This window comes from Rhinopithecus roxellana, chromosome 6 (genome assembly GCF_007565055.1).
Source record: "Rhinopithecus roxellana isolate Shanxi Qingling chromosome 6, ASM756505v1, whole genome shotgun sequence".
NCBI classification, from domain to species: domain Eukaryota; kingdom Metazoa; phylum Chordata; class Mammalia; order Primates; family Cercopithecidae; genus Rhinopithecus; species Rhinopithecus roxellana.
In genome coordinates, this window is record NC_044554.1 from 7,375,706 (window position 1) to 7,387,917 (window position 12,212).

The window sequence follows — 12,212 nt, forward strand, 5'->3', positions numbered from 1 at the left end:
AATTTGCAAATAATTGCTCTCATTCCGCTCATCTCCTAGTTAACTTTTCTTCTTTGACCACTTGAAAAAAAAGACAAGGAAAACATTTATTAAAAAATCTCCCACAAATACCTTTGCTTATGAAGTGTGAACAAAACAATAATAAAATAACGTGACTATTTTATTCTTTCTAACTTTCTGGAAGATTAATTTGTTGGCATTAAATTAACTTCTCATTTCTAATTTGTCTTCCTCTATTTTCTTTTAGTTCTTTGAATTTGCACTAAAACTCTTAAACATCAATGTGTTCAGATGTATTTGTGAAAGAAATATTCCTTACAGCTTTTAGATAATAACAGTTAAAATTTCTTAAAAAACTCAATTTGAGTGCCCAAGCAGTTGTATGCTTGTTCTGTTTAGTTTGTTTATTGCATTTCAAATGAGTTTAAGTGTGAGTTACAATTTATGTCTGAGGCTCTGGCTACCCTCTCTCCCTGTACTCCTTCGACCCTCATGCTAAGGTGATTCAGCCTACACAGCTGAATTTCAAAATGAAGCATATTGCCTGCTAGTTGTCTTCTGGGGCCTCTAGAGGTGTAGTAATACTAAGAGCTACTCCATGAAGCATTTTTCTTTCATTGAAATCTATGATAACTTTATTCAAATTCTGATTTTCAAAGTCAGTTTCATTTCGAAGCAGAAAACCAAGAATGCTTTCCAGACTTTAGCAATTTCCTTTATTGCTCTATATTCTTTCTTAGGAATGACAGTGCACACTTGTAATCCTCCTACCATAGGATCCCCCTGCACTGAAGAGGGAGTTCCCTGTGAATTTCTGATCAGTAAAAAGGGTATGTTTTAAGGGAAAAGTTATATTTTACTGTAAGAAATTAATGATGATATATAATAATACCAGAAACTTTTGCCTCTCATTTAGGTGGCTGTGACAGAGGGAAAGGACATGATAAATGACTCATAAAACTTGTGACTAGAAGTATCACATACCACTGTTGCTTGTATTTCATTGCTCGAAGCAGTGACATGTTTACTCTTAAAGGGGGAGTAAGTAAATATAGTATAAAGATATAATAAAGACATAAAGGAATGTTTGTTTATTATTTCTAAGTACTTTCATAGATCTGATTGGTTGATTGATTAGTTTATTTAAATAAAATTTATTGAGTACTTACTGTGTATTGTCATTTTTTATTACTAGTGCCTGTCATATGCACAAGGGACAAGATTCCTGCACTCATGGAGCTAACATTGTTGTGATAATACTGTTTTGGAAATAAGCTTGTCAGTATTTATCAAGAACCTTAACAATTCTTTATCTTTTTTTCCCATTAATTTCACTTCTGGTCTCCTACACTAAGGAGATATTAGTATATATGAAAATATGTATAATGATAAAGATAACAGTTTTCTTCGTAATATTGAAAAATTAGAAACAGATGTCTAGTAGGAAAATAGAGGGAACTCTATTATATTTACTCATAGAATGTTATGAACTCATCACTTTGTATTAGAAACAGTTTATTAGAAAATAGTGGTTATTTTCAGTAACATTTTAGCATCCTGTGGTGACATAAAGCAGATAACGTAATTCATTCTGGGTGTAAGGACTAGCAAATGGTGAAGATTTTAAATTGTTAGGATTACATAGAAGAATTCTATGTCCCCAAGTATGGAGTTTATGTACAAGGAGATGAGGAGGATGTAGAGAAACTGGAAATTTTGAATTCTAATAGTGTATCCAGTCATTCAAGGAGACATATCCTGAAGGCAACTGGAAATATAGAATCAGAGACTGGTTAAAAATAAAGGCTAAAAATGTTCTTTGGGGATTCATCAGTATGGAAATGTTAGTTGATCTTGTGGAAGCAGATGAGCTGTGAAGGAGCGAATCAAGATGAAGGAGAATATAGGCAGAGAATCAAAGGGGGATGCTGGTGGGAGAGAAGAGGAAAAGGATCTTGAAGAGAGTGACAGGAAGAAGACAGGAAGAGAGGGATAGGAGAATCAGGAAAATTTTCTGTTTGGAGAAATTGTGGAGAAAGAACTTTTTGAAGGGAAATAGAGCAGAGGCAGAGGAGAAAGATAGGAGGAACAATTTTATTGGTAATTTAGGGTGGTTTTCCTAGTAACTTAGGGTGGTACAATGGTAAGTTATTCATTTGTTAAAATAGAAAGCATATTATGTTTATTTTTGATAGAATAATAGCATTTCATAAGTTTTTTTTTTCTTGAGATGGTGTTTTGTTCTGACGCCCAAGCTGGAGTGCAGTGGCACGATCTTGGCTCACTGCAACCTCTGCCTCCCGAGTTCAAATGATTCTCCTGCCTCAACCTCCTGAGTAGCTGGGGAGTACAGGCGCATGCCACCACGCCTGGCTAAATTGTATTTTTTGGTGGAGATGGGGTTTCACCTTGTTGCCCAGGCTAGTCACAAACTCCTGACCTCAAGTGATCCCCCTGTTTCGGCCTCCCAGAGTGCTGGGATTACAGGCATGAACCACCGTGCCCTGCTGCATTCTATAAAAATTGATCAAAGTCTTTTGACTATTTAAAAACCACATTTAATTAAACACTTGATAGAGCAAGCAGAAATTATTTACATTTTTAATAGAAATTTAGTCATACAATGAAAATGCACTCGAACATTTGTTGATACAAAGAAAAGATTTATGCTAAGAAGTAGTCAAAAATACCAATTTTATTTATTCATTTATTGAAAAAATAATGTATATATCGGAGACTGGAGCAGGCTAAGTGACTTGAAAGCTGCAAGAAAGAAAAAAAGGTAGCAAATGTAAGTTTTAAATCTTTTAGACAAAAATATCTAGGTAGTATGATTCTGCTTAGAAACTCAAAGATTTATATGCTATATCTTGAAGCAACTAAAGGACATGGTGAACATTTTTCATATGTCACAAAGTGTTTTATATTTTTGCTTTAAGGGACAAATTAGCAATATTTGGAGACTTCACAATAACTTTGTGGGGATAGCTAGGGCATTTGTAATGAGAAAAATATAGTTTTGTCATGTATGAAAAAGTAAGTTATAGGCCAGTAAAATGTTTCAGTATCTTGTATACCTAGAAGGACAGCTGTGACAATTGTGCCTGTATAGATCTCATTTATCCTTAAAACCTTCTAGTTTTAAATTGGTACAGACAATGTCCTTAGTCAAGTAGTATGGTCAGAATGTATTTACATTTCTGTCTATATATTCTGTTTTTGGCCCACTGCAGGATCTAACAGATAGGTTTTTATAGTTTTCTTTTTTTCTTTCAAGGCCAATATTAAGTAAAATGTAAACAGGTAATCTGAGTTAGTATCATTGATAAGTATTTAGAATATTAGGTTTTTAGTTAGGAAAAGACCTTATTGATCATTTGCATTTCACCTGCTTTTGCAGATGAAGGACTTGAGACCCAGGAAAATTAAATATTCTAGTCCCACTAGAAGTAAGCTACCTGACTGTCAATATGTGTATTTCCAATAATCTCTGCTGCACCTAATTTTACAATATCAGTGCTAAAATGTAAATGTAACCAGGCAGAGAATTACTATTGACTCAGTGTTGATGTGGTTTCAGTAATTTGGCAAACCAGAATCCTGAGTCAAGCGTCATGTAGTAGGTAACAGAAGATAGAGGGAAGGAAATCTAGGCATGGGATGTTCAGTCTGTTACTGTAAGAATTGCTCTGGACTTGGAGACAAAGGACCTGGGATTCAGTTTTGACAATGTCACTTATTAACTGTGATTTTAAAGCAAAACCCTAAATTCTCCAACCTTCAGTTTCTTTATATATGAAATGGGAATAAACATTGTTGCTGTACTTACTTCCTAGGTTAATTGTGAGAATCAAGGCCATTGTGAGAAAGAGTCAATTTCTAGTTTACCAACATTTATTTGCTGTTACTATGTGCTAGGCAATATTGTAGCCTTCAGCAATACAAAGACAATGGAAACTTTTATAACATATTACAAAAGGCTAAAAATTAAGAAGTAAAATTAGGAGGAAGTCTGATTGATATCATTCATAAATATTTAGAATATTTGCTTTTTAATTTGGAAAAGACCTTAGAGTTCAATAGAAACTTTCATCTCCTTAGTCTTCAAAGAGATTACAACTTGGAGAGATGATCCTTTAGGCAAAAAGCCTTATGATACAGTTGATTGAGACTGTCATTATAATAAAAGCAGTTTTACAAGCTGTTAACTAATCTAGGATTGAAAAGAGGAAAGGAATGTCAGCAGTACATCAGAAAGGAAGAACATAATTTTCTTAGAAGTAGAAGTAGAGGAATGAGTGTTTTTTCATTTTTATTATTTTGCTTTAAGCCAGCTCCATTATGCGACACCATCTTGTTTGCCCTTCTGCTAGAGACCAAACCATCCCCACCATTCTTTTAGTAAACAAGAGATTGAATAACCTTAGTTCAGTCAAGGACCTCACCTTTTCTTGCCCTGAAGAGTTATTTGGCTTCATTGTGATTTTGGCGTCAGCTTTAAGATTCATAAATTTCTAGCAGTCTGTGTGGATTAACCTAGTGTTACTATTTAAGGAAATGATGACCATCTAGTAACAGGTTTTCTGATTGTAAGCTATTTGCCATTTATAATCCTGCTATATGTTTTTACACTTACATTTGTGGTGTTTTATGGATTCTATTTTTTTCATATTTGAACATATCTGAAACTGGGATGCTTCTTTGAATTGATGGATTCAAAATCCATGTTGGGTAAGTGGTGGTTTTGATGGAATTGTTATCTGTGCATGTGTGAATGTGGCTGTAATGTCAAAGTTTAATTGAGTTATGTACATTTCAGGTATCCTAATAATTGCCAAATCCTATGATTTAGGCTTGGAAAGATAAGTTATATATACTCAAGTATATACGTGAGAGGCATGGGAGCAGAACAGTGGAATATGTGATACAGATATCCAAAAAATGAAATCTAAGTGATAAAAAAGCATTATGTCATAGTTTAATTGACAGCCTTTTTCCTTCTAGAGATATATATAAATAGTAAACATACATCATATAATGATGGTGCTTTGAATTCATTCATATTTGGATTCAAAATATTGATGCTGCAACAGTTTAATTTAAGTGATTTGAATGGATGACTTATGTCTTAATGGAAATTTAAAGAAAGCCTGCTTATGGAAGGTGGATATTATTTCAAAAGTCATACTTTTAATGATAGATTATGTTAAGGGATACTTTTAAAGAAAGGTTAAAATCATGTCTTTTATTCAAATATAAAAAGAATGGGTATCAAAGACTTTATTAAGCTCATTAATTAATGAGGGTATCAGTAAGATGTTAGAAATTATTCAAAGGAGAATTTTAAGAGCATACATATATAGGCAATTGAGGATTCTGAAATGAATGTGCAACAGATGCAAAACTGGTTAATATACTCAGGCCAATTATCCATTTAATTTCACTGGACACAATTTATTTGCATTTTTTTTTTATTATACTTTAAGTTCTAGGGTACATGTGCATAACGTGCAGGTTTGTTACATATGTATACTTATGCCATGTTGGTGTGCTGCACCCATCAACTCGTCAGCACCCATCAATTCATCATTTATATCAGGTATAATTCCCAATGCAATCCCTCCCCCCTCCCCCCTCCCCATGTGTGATGTTCCTCTTCCCGAGTCCAAGTGATCTCACTGTTCAGTTCCACCTATGAGTGAGAACATGCGGGGTTTGGTTTTCTCTTCTTGTGATAGTTTGCTAAGAATGATGTTTTCCAGCTGCATCCATGTCCCTACAAAGGACGCAAACTCATCCTTTTTTATGGCTGCATAGTATTCCATGGTGTATATGTGCTGCATTTTCTTAATCCAGTCTGTCACAGATGGACATTTGGGTTGATTCCAAGTCTTTGCTATTGTGAATAGTGCCGCAATAAACATACGTGTACATGTGTCTTTGTAGTAGAATAAATTATAATCCTTTGGGTATATACCCAGTAGTGGGATGGCTGGGTCATATGGTACATCTAGTTCTAGATCCTTGAGGAATTGCCATACTGTTTTCCATAACGGTTGAACTAGTTTACAATCCCACCAACAGTGTAAAAGTGTTCCTATTTCTCCACATCCTCTCCAACAACTGTTGTTTCCTGACTTCTTAATGATTGCCATTCTAACTGGTGTGAGATGGTATCTCATTGTGGTTTTGATTTGCATTTCTCTGATGGCGAGTGATGATGAGCATTTTTTCATGTGTCTGTTGGCTGTATGAATGTCTTCTTTTGAGAAATGTCTGTTCATGTCCTTTGCCCACTTTTTGATGGGGTTGTTTGTTTTTTTCTTGTATATTTGTTTGAGTTCTCCGTAGATTCTGGATATTAGCCCTTTGTCAGATGAGTAGGTTGCAAAAATTTTCTCCCATTCTGTAGGTTGCCTGTTCACTCTGATGGTAGTTTCTTTTGCTGTGCAAAAGCTCTTTAGTTTAATTAGATCCCATTTGTCAATTTTGGCTTTTGCTGCCATTGCTTTTGGTGTTTTAGACATGAAGTCCTTGCCCATGCCTATGTCCTGAATGGTACTACCTAGATTTTCTTCTAGGGTTTTTGTGGTATTAGGTCTAACATTTAAGTCTCTAATCCATCTTGAATTAATCTTCGTATAAGGGGTAAGGAAAGGATCCAGTTTCAGCTTTCTACTTATGGCTAGCCAATTTTCCCAGCACCATTTATTAAATAGGGAATCCTTTCCCCATTTCTTGTTTCTCTCAGGTTTGTCAAAGATCAGATGGCTGTAGATGTGCGGTATTATTTCTGAGGACTCTGTTCTGTTCCATTGGTCTATATCTCTGTTTTGGTACCAGTACCATGCTGTTTTGGTTACTGTTGCCTTGTAGTATAGTTTGAAGTCAGGTAGCGTGACGCCTCCAGCTTTGTCCTTTTGACTTAGGATTGTCTTGGCAATGCGGGCTCTTTTTTGGTTCCATATGAACTTTAAAGCAGTTTTTTCCAATTCTGTGAAGAAAGGACCTCTTCAAGGAGAACTACAAACCACTGCTCAGTGAAATAAAAGAGGACACAAACAAATGGAAGAACATACCATGCTCATGGATAGGAAGAATCAATATCGTGAAAATGGCCATACTGCCCAAGGTTATTTATAGATTCAATGCCATCCCCATCAAGCTACCAATGAGTTTCTTCACAGAATTGGAAAAAACTGCTTTAAAGTTCATATTTGCATTTTTATGGAAAAGAATTATTTGTATTATTCTGTATCTTACAACTACATAGTTGTAAAGTAGCTGAAAGACAATGTAAGGCTCATATTCTTACTGAATCAGATAATCTGGAAGGGTATCCTAAATAGGACATCTACTAATATTTTGCATATTTCATTGTTTCACAATTTTTCCTGACAAATCTTAGAGTTTAGAAGGTTTCCTGATAGACTTTGTATCAAATTTTAATTTCATAGGAAGGATTGCATTCAGACCATGCTAGAAAGATAATTACCTGATGTTTTCTTATAGCTTCTCCCTTAATCACTCATCATTCCATCTAGCTGAATTAGAGTGTTAATGGTTTTGAATTTTTCATTTATATCTTTGGGTCGGTAATTTGAATTTAATCTTGATTATATCTTTGGGTAAAGAGAAACTTAAAAAAAAGCTTTGAAAATAAGGAATCTGGCCGGGCGCGGTGGCTCAAGCCTGTAATCCCAGCACTTTGGGAGGCCGAGGCGGGCGGATCACGAGGTCAGGAGATCGAGACCATCCTGGCTAACACGGTGAAACCCCGTCTCTACTAAAAAAAATACAAAAAAAAACTAGCTGGGCGAGGTGGCGGGCGCCTGTAGTCCCAGCTACTCGGGAGGCTGAGGCAGGAGAATGGCATAAACCCGGGAGGCGGAGTTTGCAGTGAGCTGAGATCTGGCCACTGCACTCCAGCCTGGGTGACAGAGTGAGACTCCTTCTCAAAAAAAAAAAAAAAAAAAGAAAATAAGGAATCTATAAACACTTATTGATTACATACTTTATAAAAGCACATCTAATTAAAATAAATTATCTCAATAATTCTTAATAATGAAACTATAAAAATTATAAGAAGACTCCTAGGAATATTTTTTAGCCATGTTTTTGAAATAATACACAGGAAATATTAATGAAATTAATTTTTTATTTCTTTGTATTTAATTCCTTTTGTACTTCCTTTAGTGAGTTGAGAATGAATCATTTCCTATTTTTTAATGGAGTTAATTGCTTAAATATGGAAAAATGGAAAATTAAATGTATTTGATGGAGAGCAGAATCAAAGCTATTATCACAAAATATATACTTTTTCAAAATTGAAAGTAAATTAAAATTAAAATTTTTAACTTTATTTTTGCCCATGAATTTTGACTGAGAATAAGTTGTCACTTGATGAGCCATGTGTGGTGGCCTGTACCTGTGGTCCCAGCTATTCCGGAGGCAGGGGTGGAAGATTACTTGAGACCGGGAAGTCGAGGCTTCAGTTAGCTGCGATCACGTCACTGCACTCCAGCCTAGCTGACAAAGCAAGACCCTGTCTCTAACAACAAACAAAAACCAAAAACCCTCAAGAAGTCCAAAGTTTTTTATATGGTTTCAATTCGCTGTTACAAAGTTGTCTCACAATGCTTTGTTGATGTATTAAATATATGAATGCATAAAGTTCTTACTGAGCATGCAGATATAGTTAAGTGTTATGTTGATCAGCTTGGTAAAATATATTTTTGAGACATAACCCTTTACATTTGAAAGTCTGGCATTTAACTTGGGCTACACTTCCTAAACCGTAGGGAAATACTCATTGATTCATTAACTTATTCAGCAAATATTTATTTAGTGCTTGTTGTAAGGCAATCATTTTATAAATGCATTTTATCTTAGGGATCTTTCCCTTGCCACAAATAAAAGAACAAGAAAGATTGAGTTTTGCTGTGTAAGAGTGATTCTTGGGTTGGATCAAGACATTGGTGAGGGATAACCAGTCAGTTACCTGGACTTCCTAAAATTATCCTTCCATCGTTTTGCTTTCCTCTCAGTGGCTCCCCATTAACCATAAAGATGATCTCTCGGTTTCATCCTCTTCTATTGGTAGCATGTATCTTTACATGTGCTTAACCAGTTTAAAGCAAGATACCGATATCAAACAAAGCTCCAATTTAAAATGAATACTTTTAAAATAACACTTAAATTTGTTGAATAGCTTCACAAATGTGTCTCTGAATCTGTTTCTTACGGTCTTTGTGAAGGTTTTTGAAGGGCTGTGCTGATCAGTGGAAAATCAGAAGAGTGAATCTGCTGTAATGGTGGGGAGAAGGCATCAAGGAAAATGTGCACAAAAAAGAATTAAGGTGGTAAATTTACACGAGAGGTATTCAAGGCAGGAAACTGTGAAGACACTGCCTAAATAGGCGTGAAGAAGCAAGCTATACAGTGGGATGCTTTGAGTTTTTGTGGCCATAAAAATGAGGTCAGCTAAGAAAAGAAGTATTATTTGGGTTTCAGTTAAGGCTGCACTGTGCATAGATTACTTCCAGTTGTAGCAATGGACACTAATCTATGATAATGACACGAGGGTTAGAAAAGTCACATGCAAATTAGGTAATTAGAATCGGAACAACATGTAGTTTAGGTAGTGCTACCTTGGGTGGTGAGTTTGATACAGGTAAAGTGAGAGTTTATTTATTCAGTAGAACTCCTACTATGTGTCAGACACTGTTCTAGGTATTTGAGATTGGCCAGTGAACAAAATGATGTAGATCCCTGCCCTTTTGAAGCTTACTTTCTAGCAAGAAGAGACATACATAGACATACATAGAGACATAATAGGTATAGTAATTGTGTACATTTTTTTGTTAGGAGATAAGTGCTATAGAAAATAGTACTGTAAAGAGGATCAGAAGTGTTGGAGGAGGAGATTATGGTAGATTGCTGTATTGAGTAGAGTAGTAATTTGCTTTTGAATTGGAGAGTTATAGCAACCTGCTACTTTATTTCCTCTCCCTTATAACTTCAGAGAATTGGAAGTTGGGCCTCCCCAGAAAGATTTAGTGACAGAGGAACAGGAAGTAGACAGATGTGTATTTTTCAAGATTGTAGTAAAATTTGGATAGTTTAGTCATGATCTTCTCTTTGTCCCTTAATTTCTTTTTTATTCAGCAATAGAAAATGATAAAAATATGTTACTGGAAAATGGGCTGCAGATTATCAGAGTTCTAAAACAGAGATATATAATTTATTGGAAATAAATCTTATGAAAGATTTTGGTAGCATTTGAGTCATATGCTTCATAGGAATCTCAGGACAGTTTTGTGTAACTATGGTTTGCTTAGGGAATTCTAAGTTTTATCTACTTTTCAAAAGACCAGTGTAATCAATGTTTCTTTGGCAAAACTCTACATATCTTGACAGCTTGTTAAAATAATAGTTAGCTTCTGGCTTTCCATTTCACATATGCAGACTGTATCATAAATTGCTTTACTAAACTTGGTGCATATGTATAGTCGTGGTGGATTATACAAGATTGTTGCTGATAAAAACTTTAAAGTAAGGCTCAAAATTAGACTGTAAACCTGCATCTTGATTAATATATAACTGTTACTAGAAAAACATAAGTCTAAAGTATTTCATGTATCACTGAATAATGTAATATCTCCGATAGATATTACACTGAAGGACAGTAGGAAGGGAGATACCTTCCCCAGCCCTACCGCCCTTCAGTGACTAGAATTGTTTCAAGTCTGTGTAGAAAGGCACTGTTAATTTTTTATTCCCTGTGACCTGTATATCTTCTCTTATTTTCTACTTAATTCTTTCTTTAAAAAAGTGTATATTGATTTCTTGCATGTGCTACTAGTGATATGTCCAGAGAAAATGTAGGATTTCTTTGTTTGCAAGGGTTTCTTCCTTTTCTACTAAGTCATTTTGCCTTGCCTTCTCTCTCCTTTTTTCCTTTATTCTCTTGTTCTTCTCTCTTCTTCAATTAATCCCATTTCCCAATTTCTACCCTTTTAGCACTCCATAAAAAGGATCATGTAATCTGAAATCTAGAACATTAGAATATATTTGAGAATGCCCATGTCTCAGAGAACGTGCTTGAATTCTAATTCTCCATTACTCCTTTCAAGTTTCATTCTTCTCAGCCTTCACATTTATACTTCTTTATTATTCATCATGATCTTGTATAGTTTTGTTCCTTTGAAGGCCAAAGCAGTTTAAACTCATGTATGTATGTATATATGTATGTATATATGTATGTATGTGTTATATATGTATGTATGTTTGTGTCTATTTTTTTTCATTCTTCTAGGAAAGAGGGGGAATAAATTGGTAGGAAAGAGTAAAGATGGTAAGATGTTTTCTCATATGGAGAGCTGGTCCTCACTTAAGCTGAGAGCACCTGTAGTGGAAAAATATATGAGATTTTATTTTTTTGTGGCTCCCCACAGTTTGTCTGCCCAAAACAATGTTCTGTAGTATTCTTGGGGATGTGTAAGAGCATGACTTTTTTTTTTTTCCTATAAAGCTAGAGAAGGATAATTGTGAGAAAGGAGAAGGGAAAGGATGTCATATTTAAGAGGCACTTTCTCACATAGGTCATTTTTAGGAAAAAAATTTATGGAAGTTTAGATCTAGCAATTGATTTCCTTAAATATATTTATGTGCCTAGCTATTTCTTAGAAAAATCTTCAAGTAATTAGAAGGGTATATCTACTCTAATTTGAAGACCACTGCATTATGCCATATAGCTTCTGTTCCTGCTTATCATTTTTACTCTCTTACTTCTTTGTGTTAGGTATATTCGTTATCATCAGGGTTAACAGCGTCCTGTTGTTTATTTTCTGAGTGTAGGAAGTATATAAATGTTATCTATATGACTGGATTTGTAAGTACTTGATAAAGATGTAGCAGTGGAAGTGATGAGGAGAAGAAAAGGAAGAGGAGGAGAATGAAGACAAGTAAAAAATAATTTAAAAAAATTCAACACTTATTTGCAGGCACTTAACAATGCTGGATACTATTATAATCACTTTAAATATTAAATCTTTATTTAGTCCTATTTGTACCCTGAGAGGCATTTACTGTTATTATCCCTGTTTTATAGATAAGAAAATTATGGCACTGAGAGGTTAAGAAACTTGTCCAAGCTTGTCAGTGGTGGAAGCAGAATTTGAACTAAGCATTCTTATTCTAGAAAGAGCCTT

General features: G+C 34.8%; 1 protein-coding gene across 15 annotated transcripts in view; it reads left to right on the forward strand.

The window, feature by feature from the left end:
* The window catches only part of IMMP2L (inner mitochondrial membrane peptidase subunit 2), a 913,124-nt gene that overhangs the window by 90,036 nt on the left and 810,876 nt on the right, over positions 1–12,212 (forward strand). The window contains exons 5-6 of one of the 15 annotated variants that reach the window (XR_004058029.1): positions 741–830; positions 917–1,036. The exons of 13 other annotated variants lie outside the window; for them this stretch is intronic. Coding sequence is in view for 1 of the 2 variants with exons in the window: in XM_030932905.1 (XP_030788765.1) it covers positions 741–762 (22 nt within the window). In the remaining variant the exon portion in view is untranslated. Of the gene's footprint in view, positions 1–740; positions 1,037–12,212 lie in introns of those variants that run through there. One more of the 15 variants, XM_030932905.1, reaches the window with a different exon arrangement.